Source organism: Pseudopodoces humilis, chromosome 20, assembly GCF_049639895.1.
Source record: "Pseudopodoces humilis isolate 2021_Gansu_Grassland_sample_001 chromosome 20, ASM4963989v1, whole genome shotgun sequence".
Taxonomy (NCBI): domain Eukaryota; kingdom Metazoa; phylum Chordata; class Aves; order Passeriformes; family Paridae; genus Pseudopodoces; species Pseudopodoces humilis.
The window spans coordinates 9,740,576-9,756,112 of record NC_142219.1 but is presented as its reverse complement, the minus strand read 5'-3'; the positions used below and the strand labels follow the sequence as shown (position 1 = coordinate 9,756,112).

Below are 15,537 nucleotides of genomic sequence, written 5' to 3'. Positions count from 1 at the left end.
AGTGTGGGTGTAGGGTAATGGGGTCATGAGCACACATGTGGGGGGACAAAGGGGACCTGACAGCACACGGGGGGTGGCAGGGGGGTCTGATGGCCCATGCAGTGGAAGGGAAGCACTCGTGGGACACACGGAGAGAAGCAGGATCTGCACTGTGGGTGAAGTCTCGGGGGCTGAGCCATCCCTGGGGTGTCAGAGCAGGGGGAGCTGGGGCAGGCTGAGGGGGACAGGGAGGGGTGGGGACAGCGGTCTCTGGAGGGCCATGGAGCCTGAATGGAGGGATCTGAGGGGCTGGAGCTGGGTCTGAGGGCTGGAGGGAACGGAGTGTGGGTGGAAAGATGGGATGGCTTGAGGGCTGAGAGGGGGAGCCTCCCTGCAAGCAGCCCTGGTGCGTTCCCTGTGCCCAGCACCGCGCCCTCGCAGCGGCGCTCGGAGCCCAGCCAGGAAAATCCCAGGGAGCTGCGGGAGCCTCTGGCTGCCCCTGGCAACTCTGTTGTGCTGCCAGCAGCTCGGCTGTCCCGCTCCCAGCTCCTCCGCAGGCCCCTGGGCGGGGAGGAGGCACCGGCCGAGATGGACTCGGAGCTGGAGGAGCGGTTCCGAGTGGCTTTCCGAGACAAGCTGCGGCTGCTGTGAGTGAGAGCCCTCTGCCCTCCCCCGGCAAGTGACCGAAGGGCTGGCAACCAGGCCAGCATGTCCTGTGTGCCCCGTGATGTCCTTTGTGTTCCCGTCTCCGGGTGCCACTGCCAGGATGGGTGTCACTGTCCCCAGTGGGTGGGAACAGTGTCCTTCCCCATCAGAGGCTCCCAGGGAGGAGAGGGCACTGCAGCCATGGGCTGGGGGGAGGCAGGGGGATTCCCCGGGTTCTAACAGGAAAGTTGAGATTGTGGTGTGACTTCTCCTTCCCTGGGGACCAGCACTGATGCTGGGGGTCTCCAAGTGGGGGAGGCTGAAGTGGGAGGGGTGGGCAGGAACCCCGGGGGCAGCGGTGGCCCGTGGGAGTCCTGTCCGTGGTGGATGCTCTGCCCAGGCTTTCTCTCCCCAGCCCCGCCGAGCTGCAGGCAGCCCGTGGCAGGACACGGGAGCCCGCCACGCTCCCGCCCTCCACTCGTGTGCTCCTCAAGAGACGGGAGGTGGCGGAGGCGGAGCGGGAGCTGCAGAACCAGCGGCAGGTGAGGGCGGCCCGAGCATCCCCTCCCCGGGCTCTGCAGGTGTGCCACGGGAACAAGGCTGCCGGCAGGGCCGTCCCCAGCTACCCACGGGCCGCACCCCGGGCTGCCCGAGCGTGGGGCGATGCTCTCGGCACCCTGCAATCCATCCCACAGGAGTTTGAGCGGCGGATGCAGCGCCTGGCGCAGCGCAGGCAGCAGCTGGCCCGGAGGCGAGAGCAGCACCGCGAAGCCGTGCTCAGCTTTGAGTCCTTCCTCAAGGTGCGGGGCTGGGGCCCGGGGCCGGGCTGGCCGGAGGGTGGCCGCTGAGCCCGTGCCCGCGGCGCAGGCGGTGGCGGCCAGGCGGGAGCGGGCGGAGCGCCGGGCGGGCGAGCAGCGGGAGCGGGCGGCGGCGGAGCGGGCCGAGGCTGCCCGGCTGCAGCGGGAGCTGGAGCAGCTGCTGCGGCGCAGGGAGCGCCTGGCCCGGCGACTGCGAAGCCTCCGGCCCTTCGGGGACTACCTGCTGGACGTGCTGGCCAGGATGGGGCAGGTGAGCGTGGGGTCCCGCGGTGCCACCCTGCGTGTCCCCAAGAGCCCCTTGGAAGGGTCGTCCCTCCGGCCCTGCGGCCTCTCAGTTGTCACCCACTGCCCAGTTCCAGGACGTGCCGGCCATGCTGGAGCATTTTGGGGTGCTGGCGGGGGCGCGGGCAGCCCTGGCACGGGAGGCAGAAGCCGGGCAGGAGCTGCTGGCCCAGGGCAGGTCACAGCTCCAGCGGTACCGTCAGGAGGCCAGCACCCAGCTCCAGGGCACCAGGGATGAGCTGGCCCGGCTCCACACACGCCTGGAGGCTGCCCACCAAGACGTGCTGCAGTGGGTAAGGGGGATGTGGGGTGCCCAAGGACCCCCAGGCAGCGGGGCCAGGTTGGGCTGCAGCCTCTGGGCTGAACTGAGGATCCCCACATACCCAAAAAGCAGCAGCTCTGAAATGGGGAGGATACACAGCCAGGGCTCCTGGGTCTCCCTGGCCTGGCCTGGGGTGCAGAAGGACACAGGGCAGTGGCCAGGGGTTCACTCTGTCCCTCAGGAGTCCTGCTGGACCCACATCCAAAGCACAGCCATGCAGAAGACCCTGCTGCTGGGGCAGATCAGGCTGGCTGTGCTGAACCTCTTCCAGCAAATCACTGCAGAGCTCAAGATCCCCATCAATCAAGGCCAGGAAGACACAAAGGCCCAGTTGGACATGGTCAGCACAACTCTCTCCTCGGGACAGTGGGGCTGGGGACACAGGGACATTTACATCCCTGGCTGGCTGTGGCATCAGGCTCCTATCTCCACAGGTGCTGCTCTGCATGCAGGGCCTGGCTGACATCTGTGCCACTGGCACACACCCGCAGCACCACGGCACTGCCAGGCTGCTTCAGGACCAGGGATAGCCCCTGGGGACACCTGCCTGCTCCTGGGGCTGGGGAGAACCTGCCAGGGCCAGCACGGTGCCACAGGACCCCTGGGGACAGAGGTAATTCCCTGCAAGTCTGGAAAGCCCATGTCAAGAGGCAACACGGATGGCAGTGGCACAGGCACACTGGGGAGGCACCACACCCGGGCAGGGCCAGGGCACTCCTGAGATTCCCTCCTGCACAGAGCACCTGAGGCAGAGGGAGGAGGAGGAGGGAGCTGCTGTTGGCATCTCTGAAGGTATTTCACATCAAAATACATCCCACTGTGCAGCTGCAGCACCTGCTTGTTCTTGTGTCTCTAGGGAAAGAATTACCCCAGGCACAGGGGCACGATGCTTGGAGCAAGGACAGAGAGGAGCTGGGATGCAAAACCAGCCAACGTTTACTGTCCCCTTTTCCAACTCCCAGCCCAGGCTTAGGGGATGTGTCCCTTACATCCTCTTCCTCAGCTTGCCCTTTTTGGCAGCGCCCGCCCGGCGCCCGAAGGCCATTTGCCGCAGCTCCTGCACCCGCTGTCGGTTCCGTGCCTTGAGGCGCTTCAGGCCCCCGCTCTGCAGGAAGCGCTGCTTGGCCGCCTTCTTGCGCTGCTTCAGGATCTGCTGCTTGTTCCTCAGCTCCGAGCGCACCCTGCCCTGCGCCGGGGGCTGCGTGGGCCCTGCACGGGGACACGGCTGTGCTCAGGGCAGGGGACAGGGCCAGGCTGAGGGGAACAATGCAGGGCTCTGTTGCTCTCTTCAGGTACTCACCGTGCCCACGCTTGTGCTTCCCTCTGAACTGCTCCCTGCTGCGTGGCCCTTCCTCATCCTCGTCCCGCTCGTCAACCTTGTACTTCTGCTTCCACTTCTCGTAGCTGGGACGGGGGGGTTAAGGGAACGGGTGGGGACTCCTCACTTGACCCTGTAACTCTGCTTGTCTGACTGTGCTCCCTCCCCCTGGCTGGGGATGGAGCCCTGACACGTGGGTCCAGCCCTGCTCCCCCAGTGCCCGTGGTAGGATACAGGTTGTTCTTGTAGGAGCTGCTGATGTAGCGCCCGCTCTCCGTCCGCACTTTCTTCTTGTCCTCCTGGCCCGTCTGCCCCACAAACCGCTTCTTCTTGCGGTCCCTGCGAGACACACAAGGGTGGTGGGACCGAGCAGTGCCACCCCCAGCCCCGATTCTCCCTCCAGCCCATGGGCAAACCCCGCTCACCACTTGAGCAGCTGCTTGCTCTTGTTGAGGTTGTGGTTCTCGTCGCCCATGAGATCCAGCACGGCCCCGGCCGCCTGCTGCTCGAAGGCGCTGCCCTCGCCGCCCACGCTCAGCCTGCAAAGGGGGGTGATGAGAGCAGCCCCCACACAGCAGGGATGGGACAGCAGCAGGAACTCCCCCAGACTTACCCCCGCTCACTCTCAAAGTCCTTGGGCCGGTATGGGATGTAGAAGTCCTCATCTTGCTGTGCTGGCTGCTGTGGCTTCTTCCTAGGACCCTCTTCTCCTCCATTGCTCTGTTTTCGCTTCTGGCCCCCCACATTGGAGAACACATCCTGGATGGGGACAGTGGAGGGGTTTGGGAGCCACATCCCCCCAAGTCTCTGCATCAACCCCCAAGCAAAATCTGGGGGCCTGGTGCAGCCAGCACTGGGCCAAGGCAGCTCTGCAGCAGCTCCTGCACCCATGACCCCATTACCTGGAGGTGCTCCTGCTCTCCTTCCCCATCCTGGGGCTCAGGAGGGGCCGGGCACAGCCCCTGCCCTTTAAGTGCTGCTGCCCGCTTCTCCTGCTGCCCACGCTGGAACTTCTCGATCAGGGCACGGTCGTGGCGCCGCTTCGATCGCATCACAGTGCTGGCCGGTGTCCGGGATGTGGCATTGATCTCAAAGATGGTCTGTTCCCAGGGCAGGAGCATGATTCCCAGTGAGCCACATGGGCCCATCCCACCCCACCCCACCCCAGGAGTCTCAACTCACTGCCTTGGACTTGTAGGTTTTAATGCTATCCACCAACTTCAGCCTCTGCAGCTCGGTGTCTTCGAAGCGAGCTCCTGGGGAAGGCAGGCAGGGAGAGGGGCACAGATCAGTTTCCTGGGGAGGACAATGGGGTCCCCTCCCTCAGCAGCCCCTCAGCACTCACTGAAGAGGGGGTGCATGCCCAGCTGGGACACATCCAGGTCCTTGGCCCTCTTGATGGACTCTGGTGAGGGGCCGGGCCGGGAGCGCAGGTACTGCTTGTGGGCGTTGTCCGCGATGCGGCGGAGGCTGCGCAGCTCCAGGGAGCCCTCGTGGTCCGTCAGCAGCAGGCATTCCTCATCATCCACCAGGCTCTGGGGGACACGGCCCAGGACCCCGCCAGCATCTGCAGCCCAGGGGACACCGTGTCACCTCCCCAGCACCCATCCTGGATTTACCAGAGCAGAGCTGACAGCTCCAGGGAGCTCGACACCCAGCCGGCATCCCCCACACACAGGGTGTATGATACACAGGGTGTATTATAGCCACCAACACCCCATTTTCCCCATCACCCCTCTGTGTGAGGGCCCACCACAAGTCCACAAACTGCAGCACTGGCCAAGGATGACACCCCAGTGGCCACACAGCCATCCCTCACCAGCAGGCATCTCCTGTGCTCCAGCGAGGACGAGCGGGCGCCCCAGGAAGAGGTGGAGGTCGAACACGTAGGGCATCTCGTCAGGAGCCACCAGCGAGTAGGCAGTGCCACTCCGGCCAGCTCGGGCCACACGGCCTGGCAAGGGCAAGAGGAGAATGGGAAACCATACCCAGCCTGGCAAGGGACTCCCTGGTGTCCCTGACAGTCTACACATGTGACATTTACCGCTGGGGCGTGGCTGGCAAGGGGCTGTGGGTGGCTGGGGAAGGGGCAAGGGGAAGCCCTACAGTCCTGCTGGGACATCAGGGACACTGACACTGCTTTGTCCCCAGTCTGTCCCTCAATATCACAACAGAGTGAGGGTGCTGGCACCCACCGACACGATGCAGGAACAGCTTGCCCTTGGCGGGGAAGCTGAAGTTGATGACATTGTCCAGCATGGGGATGTCCAGCCCCCGCGCAGCCACGTCGGTGACCAGCAGCACTGGGCACTTGCCCTGGGAGAACTTGGCAATGTTGATCTTGCGGGCAGTCTGGTCCAGAGAGCTGTAGATGTGGGTGCAGTGGATGCCCTGTGCTGTCAGCAGCTGGGAAGGGGAGAAAAAGAGATTGGATGGATGTAGCTGCAGCAGAGACAGTGCCAGACACTCCGGAGTGGCCACCTGGGCCTCCAAACCCCACTGTGCTCCCTCCTCTCTCTGAGGGGTGAATGGGATACACCACCTCCATGATCACATATGGGATTTCTCCTTCAACCCAGTGAAACAGAGGGAGAGATTCCATCAGGGACCTGCCACAGCTGCAGGCCTCACACGGGCATCCCCCAAATGCCACTTACCTCCCTCAGATACTCTGTGTGGTGCTTGGTGGCCACAAAGACAACTGTCTGGTCCTGGGGCTTCACCATGCTGCGCAGCAGGTGGAGCAGCACAGCCGGTTTGTCGTCCCCACGCACGTGGAAGAACACCAGCTGCAGCATGGGGACAGTGCTCAGCCCTGTGCCACCACTGCCACCCTTGTCCCCTCCTCGGGAGAAGGTGGCTTGCAGGGGGTAGGGGGCACAAAGCCCATCCTGAACTCCCCCAGCCCATCTCACCTTGAGTTGCTCACTCAGCTTGGACTCCACATCCAGGCGGATCAGCATCGGCTCAGTGAGGCCTGTGGTGGCACACAGGACATGGGTCACACAGGGGACGTGCTGCTGGGGACACCCACCCAGCCCAGCATCAATCCAGCTTGGATTTCCCAGTGCTGGGCTCGGCCTGGCTACGGGACTGTGCCGTGTCCCCGTCCCCAGCCCCCAGCTCCTCACCAGCCCGGGCAAACTCGACGAGCAGCTTGGGCAGCGTGGCAGAGAACAGCACGGTCTGGTGGCCATCTGGGAGCCGGGCAATGATCTCCTGGAGCTGCTCAGCAAAGCCCATCTCAAAGAGCCTGCAGGGGAGGGGATATGGGACATGGCAGGTCCCTCCCTGGGCCTCTCACACACGTGGGGACACTGCCAGCCCTGGGGATGCCCCGTTCCCTGCTGACCTGTCGGCCTCGTCGAACACCACGTACTCCACGGTGTGCAGCTTCAGCTTCATCTCCACTGCCACGTGCACCAGGCGCCCAGGGGTGGCTATGATTCTGTGGGGACAGAGGTGGGGACAGGACCAGGCTGAGGGGGAGACTGTGTCCCTAAGCCATCCTGGGAGCAAGTTACAAATCCAACCCAAAGATGACACAATAGAGGCCATGGGAAGTTGTTCCAAGGGAACTCCAGGAATGCCCATCAGGCACACTGGCTCTAAACACCAGTGATGGCTCCAGATGGCCGGTGGCCATTTCCCCACTGGGTCCCCTCCCTGTGCCCTACTCACATGTCGGGGTTCTCATGCAGGGCAGCAAACTGGTCCTCCATCCTGTGAGAGAGGGGAAGAGACTGGGGTGGCACTGGGCAGCTCAGACCCTCACCAGGTTTTGGGGAGGCTCAGGGAAGCAGGGATTGGAAGGGACATGGGGACAGCTTACTTGTCTCCTCCCAGGATCAGGGCTGTCTTCAAACCGGTGAACTTGCCCAGCTGCAGGGAAAGGGAGAAACATATTGGTGGAACATAGAACCAAACCCATTGCCCCTGTTGTTCCCACTCACCCCCATGTCCCCTGTACCTCCTTGGTGAACTTGAGGGTCTGCAGGGCCAGCTCCCGGGTGGGTGAGAGGATGAGGGCGCGTGCCCCGGCCTGGCTGGGTGCCTTCAGCCGCTCGAACATGGGGATGAGGAAGCAGGCTGTCTTCCCACTGCCCGTCCGTGCCATCGCCACCACATCCCGGCCACGCAGGATGGCAGGGATGGTCTGTGGGACATCACCATCACTATCACTGTTCCACTGCCACCCCCTGGGGCAGGGACCCACTGCTCCCCATGCTCACCTTCCTCTGGATGGGCGTGGGCACCTTGTAGCCCTTCTTCATGATGCCCTTGAATACAGGGTAGCTGAGGCCTAGGGAAACAGGGACAAGTGAGGGAGTATGGACAGGAGGGGACAGTCCCTGTCCCAAAGATAGTTGTCCCCTGCCTCACACGCACCCATGGACTGGAAGCCCCCGGATTTCTTCTTCTTCTGGTTCTGGGCCCGCACCATGGCCTGAGTGTCCAGCTCAGCTTCAGCGCCATCGTCCTCCTCGGTGAGGGTAGGGAAGGCAGGCAGTGGGGTCACAGGGACCTGGGAACAGTGGGGGAGCTGTGGTCATGGGTGTCAGGGTCACTGCAGCTCTGCACCAGTGCTGGTGACTGTGGGTACAGGGGACACTGGCACTGGGGACACTGGCACTGGGGACATGGGCACTAAGGACAGCGGTACTGTGGGCACGGGTACATGGAGACCGAGGCCCCAGTACCGGGCGCAGCGGCAGGGGGTGCAGGGACACGCCTCGCTCGGGTCGGGATCGGGCCGCCCTGCTCCCCTCCCGCTCCCGTTCCGATCCGTTCCCGTACCCATCCCGTTCCCGTTCCCATACCCATCCCGTTCCCGTTCCCTCTCCCGCTCCCGCCCCCGTCCCCCGTTCCCGGCCCGTACCGGCGCGGCCCGGGGCTGGCGGCGGGCGCGCGGCGCCATGTCGGTACCGGCGGCGGAACCACGTGTGGGGGCGGGGCCGGAGGGGGCGGGCCCGCGCCGTGCCGGCCCCGGGGCCGCGGCCATGCGGGCGGCGGCTCCAGCCCCGGCCGGTGGCTCCGCTGCCGCCGCCGCCCGTCCTCCGCGGGGTCCCCGGGGCCGCCGCCGGGTGCGGCCGTCCTTCGTGGACGAGTCGCTGTTCGGCCGCCCCGCGGGGGCCCGCCCGCCGCCGCCCGCCTTCCCGCCGCCCTGGGCGGCTCCGGCGGCTCCCTCAGCCGGCGGCTCCCGGCCCGGGAGTCAGTGCAGGTGAGCTCGGGGCGCTCCATCGGATCTCCGCCGCCCCGGGTTTCGGGGCTCGCTCCGCGTCGGTGTCCCCGGGGCGCCCTGCGGAGCCCCTCGACTCCCCCAGCCCGGCTCGGGTGCCCCGCCGGCTCTCGGTCACTCCCCCTCCGGTTTCCCCCGCTGTAACCAACACGTGTTTCTCCGCTTGTCGCCCTCCAAGGTCCCGAAGCCACGCTCCGTCCTTCTGTGATGAGTCCCTGTTTGGTGCCAAGCCCCAGGGTGCTGCCTGGGCAGCTCCGCGCATGAGGAAAGAAGATGTAGCCAAGCTCCATTCGCTGCTCTGGAGCCCCCCGCCTGCCCCCCGAAACCAGCCTGGCCTTTCCCCGCACTGCAGGGGGACTCCCCTGCGAGCTGTCCACCCGCCGGCCTCCGCGCCTCCGGCCCCCTCTGAGCCCGGCCACCGGGAGAAGTTGTGTGGCTGGAGGCATCCCAGGAGCGACGCTTGCTCCAAAGGCTGGGCTGCTCCTGGCAGAGGACGTTCCCAGTCTGTCAGCCGGCTGAGCACAGCCCCGGATGGGATTCCCCTGTCTTCCAACCTCGGCACAGAAAGGTGGAAGAACCAGAGCGCTCCAACAACCCCGGCTGCCCCCCAGGGCCCTCCGGTGAGGGGTCGGTCCAACAGCGTGTCCGGATCTCCTGTGCTCAAGAATGCCAAGGCAGCAGGTGGCTGCAAAGCCAGACCCCCCTGGAAGTGATGCCAAGCGTCTCTCTGGATGCACATTCAGCCTTAGTCTACCTGAGGCCTCTCTGTGATCAAGCCCAAGAGGACCCTGGGCTTTTCTGTGGCTGGAAGGGAAGGATGGGGCTGTTCCATGCTGGAAGACAAACCAGGAGCCAGGGGTGACCACAGTGCTGGGAGCAGTGACCTCCTTGTTCAGGGCACAACCCCACGGCACCAGAGCAGGATAGCCTTGGTGGGAACAGCTGCTTCCCGTGATGTCCAGTGGCTGTCAGAGGAGGTTCCTGCTGTCTGGGAAATCCAGCCGGGAGGTTGGAGCAGCAGGAGACAGGAGTGCCCCCAGTGCAGTCCAGGGCCTGTCCAGGCACAGGTACATGGAAAATGTAGCTCCGTGGGGACAGGCAGGGGCTGAGCTCTGTGGAGCTCCCAGAACAGGGTGTGCTGCTGGGGTGGGGTCCCAGGTGAGTCCAGCTAGGGCACTTGAGGTCTGAGGGACTTAGAGGGACCTTTGCTCACCACGTGTGGTCAGAGGAATCCTGCTCCATCCCGCCTGTGGGAATGCAGGACATCCCTAGTCCGACCTGCTCAAGGCAGGTCCAGTCAGGTGGTGGAAACCGCTAGGAATAGAGGCTGCACAGCCTCTCTGGCCTCCTTCTCACTGCTCACTGTCCTCAGGGTGAAAATTCTCCCTTTATCCAGTCAGAGCCTTTCTAGTTTGATTTTGTGTCTGTTCTCATTCTGCACCTGAGCACAAATCTTGGCCCAACCCTCATAGCCACCTCCTCTTTGCAGGTGCTGAGAGGCTGCTCTGAGGCACCCCAAGAGGTTCCCTTCTCCAGGAAGTGACCTTCTGCCTCTGTGCACAGGATGTGCCTTGGTGTCTCCCTGCTGTCCTTGCTTTGTGTCACCAACGCCTGATGGACTCCTCTGACAAAGCAGGACGAGGGAGGTGAGCACAGAGGTGAGGAAAGCGTTGCCCTGCATCCTGCTGGCAGTGGGATGGTCCCACACTGGATGGGGTTTGTGACAGAGAAGGATCCACGCAGGGATTTTGGCAGCTCGTGGTGATGAGGAGGTGCTGAGTAGATCCATAATGGTGTGGCTTGGTGCCGAGGCTTGTGAGGTGCTCACAGCAGTGCCAGGGTGTCACCAAGTCAGCGCTCTTGAGACAAATCTGGGATCTGTGGGATGCTGCTGAGTGATCTGGGCACCTCCAAAGCTCCTCCACTTCCTTTGCTGAGGTGGGAATGAGCAGCTCTGTCTGTATGGAGGTGGATAAAGGACACGGGGTGGGTGACTTGGGGTTTGCAGTCACTGCTCCCTGGGGAGGGAGGTTGCGGTGAGGAGCTGCTGAGGTTTGCTGGCACTTTGGTAACTCCCATGCCAAGGGAAACACTCAAATTCACCCAAGGACACACCAAGCCAGGTTAAGAGCATCATTCTGCCCTCAGAAAAGATTTTATTTCACCTTGAGCAGCAGCAGGATAGGGCCATGACACACTCCAGCACGTGGAGCTGGAGCCAGCCAAGAGCCTGCACTGAGTGGAATTTATGCTCATTTTTTGGCCTGATAGGAAGCAAGAGAAACCTGATGCTATTAAAACCTGAGAAGGTGAGTGAGGATCCTTTTGATTAGCTCCAGGCTCTTGGATCTCTCCCTATGCTTCCCAGCAGCTCTTCTCCACCTGGGATAAAATTGGAGGGACATGGAACAATTGTGGCCTTCTCAGAGGAGGGGTTGGGAGTGCTGGTTTCAATCCAAGCCTGATCAGCTGTGTTTGGGATGTGGGCACAGTGACTTGCAAGCTGTGAAGGCTGCAGGTCTCACTGGGCTGGGAGAGAATCCAGATGTGATTTGGACACTAGATGGAGACAAGAGGGTTGAGGATTGACAGAGGAGCAGGAACGCTGTTCCCCCGCAGCAGGTGGGAGATCCAGCAAGGCAAGTCGTCAGCAAATGGGGGAACTGCCCTGGAATCTAAGCAGAGAGCTCAACCAGTGCAATCTTGGAGAGCTGGAGTCCTTGAAAGATGAAGCCTCTTAAAATAAGGAGAGATTTTATCTGAAAATCAAGTTGGCAGTGGCCTGTGTGGCCAGGATTGGCCATTGCTCAGGGTCCAAGGAATCAGTGGGGGAAACTAGAGCCCATCTCATCAGCCACACTTTGCTGCCCCACACTGGCCCAGGTTGTCACCAAGGGCTTCCAGGAGGTCAGAACTGACACTTCCTTGCTATTTACACATGAGGACAATGTTGGTTAAGTATAAATGAGTTATTTGCATTTTGTTCCATGATTCTCACTCACATTGGTGCTTTACTCTTGCCCTGTCGTCTTGTTCTGCCAGAGCTGTGCAGCCCAAGCATGAGAGCAAAACGTGCTCTTCTGTTACTGCTGGAACTAGTGCTCATGTGGAAAAAAATCCCACATTAAATCTGAATAAAATGAGGTGGGGGAAATGTTGAGTTGTTTCCTCCCTCCAGATCCAGCCTGTCTGGTGTCACTGGTGCTCAGCTCAGGCCAGAGTTGTTGATACACAGGCCTCAATCCTCCCTGCTGCTGCTCTCATTTTTCTGCCTGCTCAGCACTGGCATAAATCTCACTCTCCACCTGTGACTCCACCCTGATCCTTGCCTTGTTGCTTACCCGGGGGTTGAAGTTGTGTTCCTGCAGGGCTGCTTTCCACTGATATCAGCAGAGCATTGGGATGGAGCAGGTACACTCCAAAACCCATAGCTGGCAGGAGCCAGGTGATAACTTGTGGGACAGAGGCAGCAGCCTGCCCTTAACAGGCCTCATCTCCTGCAGGACCTTTTTGAGGGCCAGTGCTCCTGGATACCCCTCACAGCACCTATTGCGCTGGGCTGCACTCAGGGCCCGACTCATTCCTAGGCCAGCGGGGCCTGCGAACAGGGACGTGTCCATTGGGAGCGGGGACGGGCGGGTGTCCCAGCCCGGGAGCGGGTCGGGGTCCCGGGCCTGGTCCCCTCAGGGCTCGGAGCCGCTCCCGCCCGCGTTCCGCCGTTGCCCGGTGACCGCTCCTCTCCTCCCTGACCCGGGGGCGGGGCCTCGGCGCAGCCAATGACAACTCGCGCTTCCTTTTTCCCCTCCCCAGAGCCCACCCTCGCCAGCTCGGGCCAATCAGCACCCCTGTCTGCCCTGAGTGACAGCGCTTCTATCCAATGGCGAGGCGAAGTGCGTGAGGTGGGGAGGGGAGGCGGGAATAATGCGGAGCCTCTGGCAGAGCGCGGGGGCAGGCACGGCGCGCGGATTGGCGGGAGCGGCGTGGCCCCGCCTTCTGGGGCGGGGCCCTCTCTGTAGCAGCCAATGGGAGGCGAGGGGCGGGGCGCGGAGGAGCGGCGTCGCTGCGGGCGCCGGTTCGGAGGGGCCGGGCCGGGCCGGGGGGCGCGGGGGGTCCCGGGACGGGCCGGGCGGTCCTGGAAGGGTGTGGAGGGTCCGGGGAGTTCCGGGGCCGCGGGCACGGGGGGCTGGTGAGGAGCAGGTTCACCCAGGGCTGTGGGGAGGGCGCCCGGCCGGGCCGGGCCTCCCCAGCGCGGTGACAGCGCCGTGCCGGTGTCCCTCTCGCTGGACAGGGACGGCGGCTGCGAATCGTCCCCGTGGCGCTGTCCTGGGCCCGCTTCATTTCCCTTTTCCATCACCTTTTAGAGAAATCCGTGACCTTGTGGCATCGCGCAGTTAAAAAAAAAAAAGAAAGCCCTCCGGGAAGTTGATGCGTGCGGACTCCAGGCGGCCTCCGGCGCTCCCGCGTTCGCTGCCCCGGCTGCGGTGCGGGCACGGCGGGGGACAGAGCCATGTGTGAGCGGCACACGTAGCGCCATGCCGGCCCCGGCTGCGTCCCGGCCGCTGCTCCCGCTGCCGCGGCCTCAGGAGTTCGCCGAGGAGCGCTCCGTGCTGCGGCCCCGCTGCCCTGCGAGCCGTGCCCCGGCCGGGATAGGCGGGCCCGGCCTGGCCTTGTGAGCCGGCCTTTGGCACAAATCCATCGAGTCCCGTGTCCTGCGCCGCTTTGGGAAGCGAGCGGCTCGGTGCTGTCCGGAGATGGGTGCGCGCACTGCTGTGTCCCGGTGTCCAGCAGACAGCCCCGGGGGAGGACTGTCCGGGCAGAGCTTCTGACACAAGCGCTTCCCGAGTGGAACTGCAAAAAGCCTTCTTGAAAGCTCCGTGAGCAGAAGGGACGGCATGGCGGTGAGCATGGACGATGATGTTCCCCTGATCCTCACCCTGGACGACAGCGGGAGCAGCGCCTCAGCCCCTCTGGATGAGCTGGACCGGGAGGAGCTGCCTAACGAAAGTAAGAGCCCTTTGGCATTGCCTGCTCGGTGTTTGTCCCTGCGGGGCTCTTCCCGGTCAGCTCCCGGGGCTGTCGCTCGGTGTCTGCGCTCAGAAGCAGGTCAGGAGCTGCTCCTTGTGCTGTTGGTGGCTCTCAGCTCCGTGTGACACCGCGGGGGCCGGGCAGGACCTGCCGCTGCTGTTCCTCACACGCAGTTTTGTGGCTTTCCCATAGCAAGCCGTGATCTCAAACCCTTTCCTGCACGTTGTCCCAGAGCGTCTCCTTCCTTCCTTCCCTTGGCACTGTCCCACTGCAGTTCTCATGTGGTGTTTTCCTAGCACCACAAACATCTGCGCTTTGTGAGGCTTGTTTTGTCTGTTTCTAGTTTACATTCTGATTTTTCCAGGAAGGGAAGTGTTGATAAATCCCTTCCACATCTTTATTGTGTTCTTATCAAAGAACTTGGAGTACTTTCAGACAATATATTCATGTTGGCCCTGGCTGTTTAGTGGGGCATGGCCAGCCTGTGAGCACTGGGAGGGGGGAAAACAACAGCCACCAGCCCTCAGAAGCTTTGCTTTTCTCCTCAGTGTGTCTGCATTAAAGCCCTCACCGTGCAGCAGGTTGGATGTGGCCAGCAGATGTGTGTTCAGAGAGTTTGTGGTTGGTGTTACACCTCACTGCAAGTATCTGTGCAGTTCTGTCCAGCACATCCCTGGGACTTCCAGTGGCAGGTGCACACACATGGGTCTCGTGACCCTGTTCCTGCCAAAGGCTGAACAAATGCATCATTTCCTGGCCAGGCATCCCTTTTTTTTCCACATTATACCTCTGTGCCTTACTGCCTCTGGGATTTGATTCCTCTTGCAATAAGATGGGTTCCTTTAATTTTCTCATTCTTGACTTTCCAACTCAGGAATTAATTTTGGATAATCAAGATTCTTCCTCCGTCCTCCTCCTCCTCTGCCACCCCACAATACAGATCCCTGACTAAATTGCCCAGTTGACTTTCTCTAAGCTCTCTTTTATCCTTGCTTCATCCCATATGTTTGTCTTTTAAAGTTTAGCCCTCTATTTTTAAGTTAAATAGAAGAGAGATTTCTTCCTCCGTCCACGGGTGTATTTATAGGATTCCTTGTGACTAATTTTAATCACTCTTCCCTCTTTCTTTCCCCCGCCTCCCATCCCTTCAAAGAAGAAGTTGTGTGAGGCTTAACAATTGCTTGAAGCCAGCATGACTGTGTTAAAGCACAGGCATGAGAATGAATGTATTAATAAATAAAATTCTCCACGTTGAAATACAGGGAAATTCTTTAGGGACCAATTTTGCGCTTCTTACAGGATCGCTGTGTGGTTTTTGAGAACTCATTTCCTGGGATCCTTCAAATGAAATGTCTCTTATTTGTATGTTTTAATCATTGTTAAAGTTGGATTTGCTGCAGAAATATAAAGCTTATGCTATGGGAGTGATAGGGAATGATACAGAGCCTTCTGAAGTCAGGCTGGGATGAAGGATTAAGAGGGAAGGCTGGCATCAACAACTTGAAAGGCACCTTTATCTCTGGGAAGTGGGAAGCTTAAATCAGGGAGTGAGCACACTGACACCAGCACTGGCAAAAGTAAGCTTGTTTAAAAACCAGGACGTGCAGTCCAGCTTTGGCTCTTTGCCTGCACAGAAAATCTGCTGTGAAATGCAGCAAAGTTGTGTCTTGTGGAGGCTGTGAGGAATCCAATGTGTCCCCTCTGCTCTGCCTGCCCTTGGCTGCTGAGGACTGAAATGGCATTAACAGAACTGTGTGATGTCACTTTTTCAGTCAGAGGCTTTTCTTTTCCAGGGGAAAAAGTGTGTGAGAAGTCCTTGTCAGGGGAGAGGGAGCCTGCCAGGGTGAAGGTGGGGACATGGGGACAGGGAAGGTCAGGAGGCTCTTCCCTTCTGGCTTTGTCTTCCCTT

The 15,537-nt window shown here is 61.5% G+C and overlaps 4 protein-coding genes across 8 annotated transcripts in view; 3 read left to right on the top strand and 1 right to left on the bottom strand.

Annotated features, from left to right (window-relative positions):
• Window positions 1-59: 59 nt before the first annotated feature.
• CFAP73 (cilia and flagella associated protein 73) lies at window positions 60-2,889 on the top strand. Of its 3 annotated transcripts, XM_005524543.2 has the most exons (7): window positions 60-626; window positions 1,040-1,166; window positions 1,320-1,424; window positions 1,492-1,692; window positions 1,796-2,017; window positions 2,228-2,386; window positions 2,481-2,889. In XM_005524543.2, exons 1-7 carry the CDS (start codon window positions 271-273, stop codon window positions 2,574-2,576), a joined length of 1,266 nt encoding a protein of 421 aa, XP_005524600.2. In that variant the 5' UTR covers window positions 60-270; the 3' UTR covers window positions 2,577-2,889. The 3 variants fall into 3 exon arrangements, with proteins under 3 accessions (XP_005524600.2, XP_087921182.1, XP_087921183.1); XM_088065056.1 differs by having other exon boundaries at window positions 1,040-1,424; XM_088065057.1 differs by having other exon boundaries at window positions 1,040-1,424; window positions 2,465-2,889.
• Window positions 2,890-2,964: 75 nt separating this feature from the next.
• DDX54 (DEAD-box helicase 54) lies at window positions 2,965-8,306 on the bottom strand. The gene is made up of 20 exons (XM_005524599.3): window positions 8,244-8,306; window positions 7,754-7,889; window positions 7,597-7,667; window positions 7,335-7,520; window positions 7,197-7,246; window positions 7,046-7,087; window positions 6,717-6,812; window positions 6,496-6,617; window positions 6,280-6,341; window positions 6,022-6,153; window positions 5,560-5,770; window positions 5,184-5,318; window positions 4,710-4,931; window positions 4,547-4,620; window positions 4,267-4,464; window positions 3,978-4,123; window positions 3,790-3,903; window positions 3,599-3,703; window positions 3,347-3,450; window positions 2,965-3,255 (listed from the first exon to the last, which is right to left on the bottom strand). The coding sequence occupies exons 1-20, from the start codon at window positions 8,280-8,282 to the stop codon at window positions 3,032-3,034; spliced, it is 2,469 nt and encodes an 822-aa protein (XP_005524656.2). The 5' UTR covers window positions 8,283-8,306; the 3' UTR covers window positions 2,965-3,031.
• A 58-nt stretch (window positions 8,307-8,364) lies between these two features.
• Window positions 8,365-11,763, top strand: RITA1 (RBPJ interacting and tubulin associated 1). The gene is made up of 3 exons (XM_005524598.3): window positions 8,365-8,585; window positions 8,782-9,670; window positions 10,093-11,763. The coding sequence occupies exons 1-2, from the start codon at window positions 8,365-8,367 to the stop codon at window positions 9,314-9,316; spliced, it is 756 nt and encodes a 251-aa protein (XP_005524655.2). The 3' UTR covers window positions 9,317-9,670; window positions 10,093-11,763.
• The window catches only part of TPCN1 (two pore segment channel 1), a 43,291-nt gene continuing 37,876 nt past the window's right edge, over window positions 10,123-15,537 (top strand). The window contains exons 1-3 of one of the 3 annotated variants that reach the window (XM_088064979.1): window positions 10,131-10,261; window positions 12,414-12,493; window positions 12,965-13,607. In XM_088064979.1, the coding sequence (XP_087921105.1) occupies window positions 13,496-13,607 (112 nt within the window). In that variant the 5' untranslated portion in view covers window positions 10,131-10,261; window positions 12,414-12,493; window positions 12,965-13,495. Of the gene's footprint in view, window positions 10,262-12,413; window positions 12,676-12,964; window positions 13,608-15,537 lie in introns of all 3 variants that reach the window. The other 2 variants (XM_088064977.1, XM_005524408.3) reach the window with 2 other exon arrangements.

Coding starts and splice junctions, on each gene's coding strand:
- DDX54 (XM_005524599.3), bottom strand. CDS start 8,282: ATGGCGCCGCGCGCCCGCCGCCAGCCCCGGGCCGCGCCG. Junction 7,247..7,334: donor CCCTCAAGTTCACCAAGGAG/GTACAGGGGACA, acceptor CTTTCCCTGCAG/CTGGGCAAGTTCACCGGTTT. Junction 7,088..7,196: donor CTGATCCTGGGAGGAGACAA/GTAAGCTGTCCC, acceptor CCTCTCTCACAG/GATGGAGGACCAGTTTGCTG.
- CFAP73 (XM_088065056.1), top strand. CDS start 271: ATGGAGGGATCTGAGGGGCTGGAGCTGGGTCTGAGGGCTGGAGGGAAC. Junction 1,425..1,491: donor GCTTTGAGTCCTTCCTCAAG/GTGCGGGGCTGG, acceptor CCCGCGGCGCAG/GCGGTGGCGGCCAGGCGGGA. Junction 2,387..2,480: donor CAAAGGCCCAGTTGGACATG/GTCAGCACAACT, acceptor CTATCTCCACAG/GTGCTGCTCTGCATGCAGGG.
- RITA1 (XM_005524598.3), top strand. CDS start 8,365: ATGCGGGCGGCGGCTCCAGCCCCGGCCGGTGGCTCCGCTGCCGCCGCC. Junction 8,586..8,781: donor CGGCCCGGGAGTCAGTGCAG/GTGAGCTCGGGG, acceptor TCGCCCTCCAAG/GTCCCGAAGCCACGCTCCGT.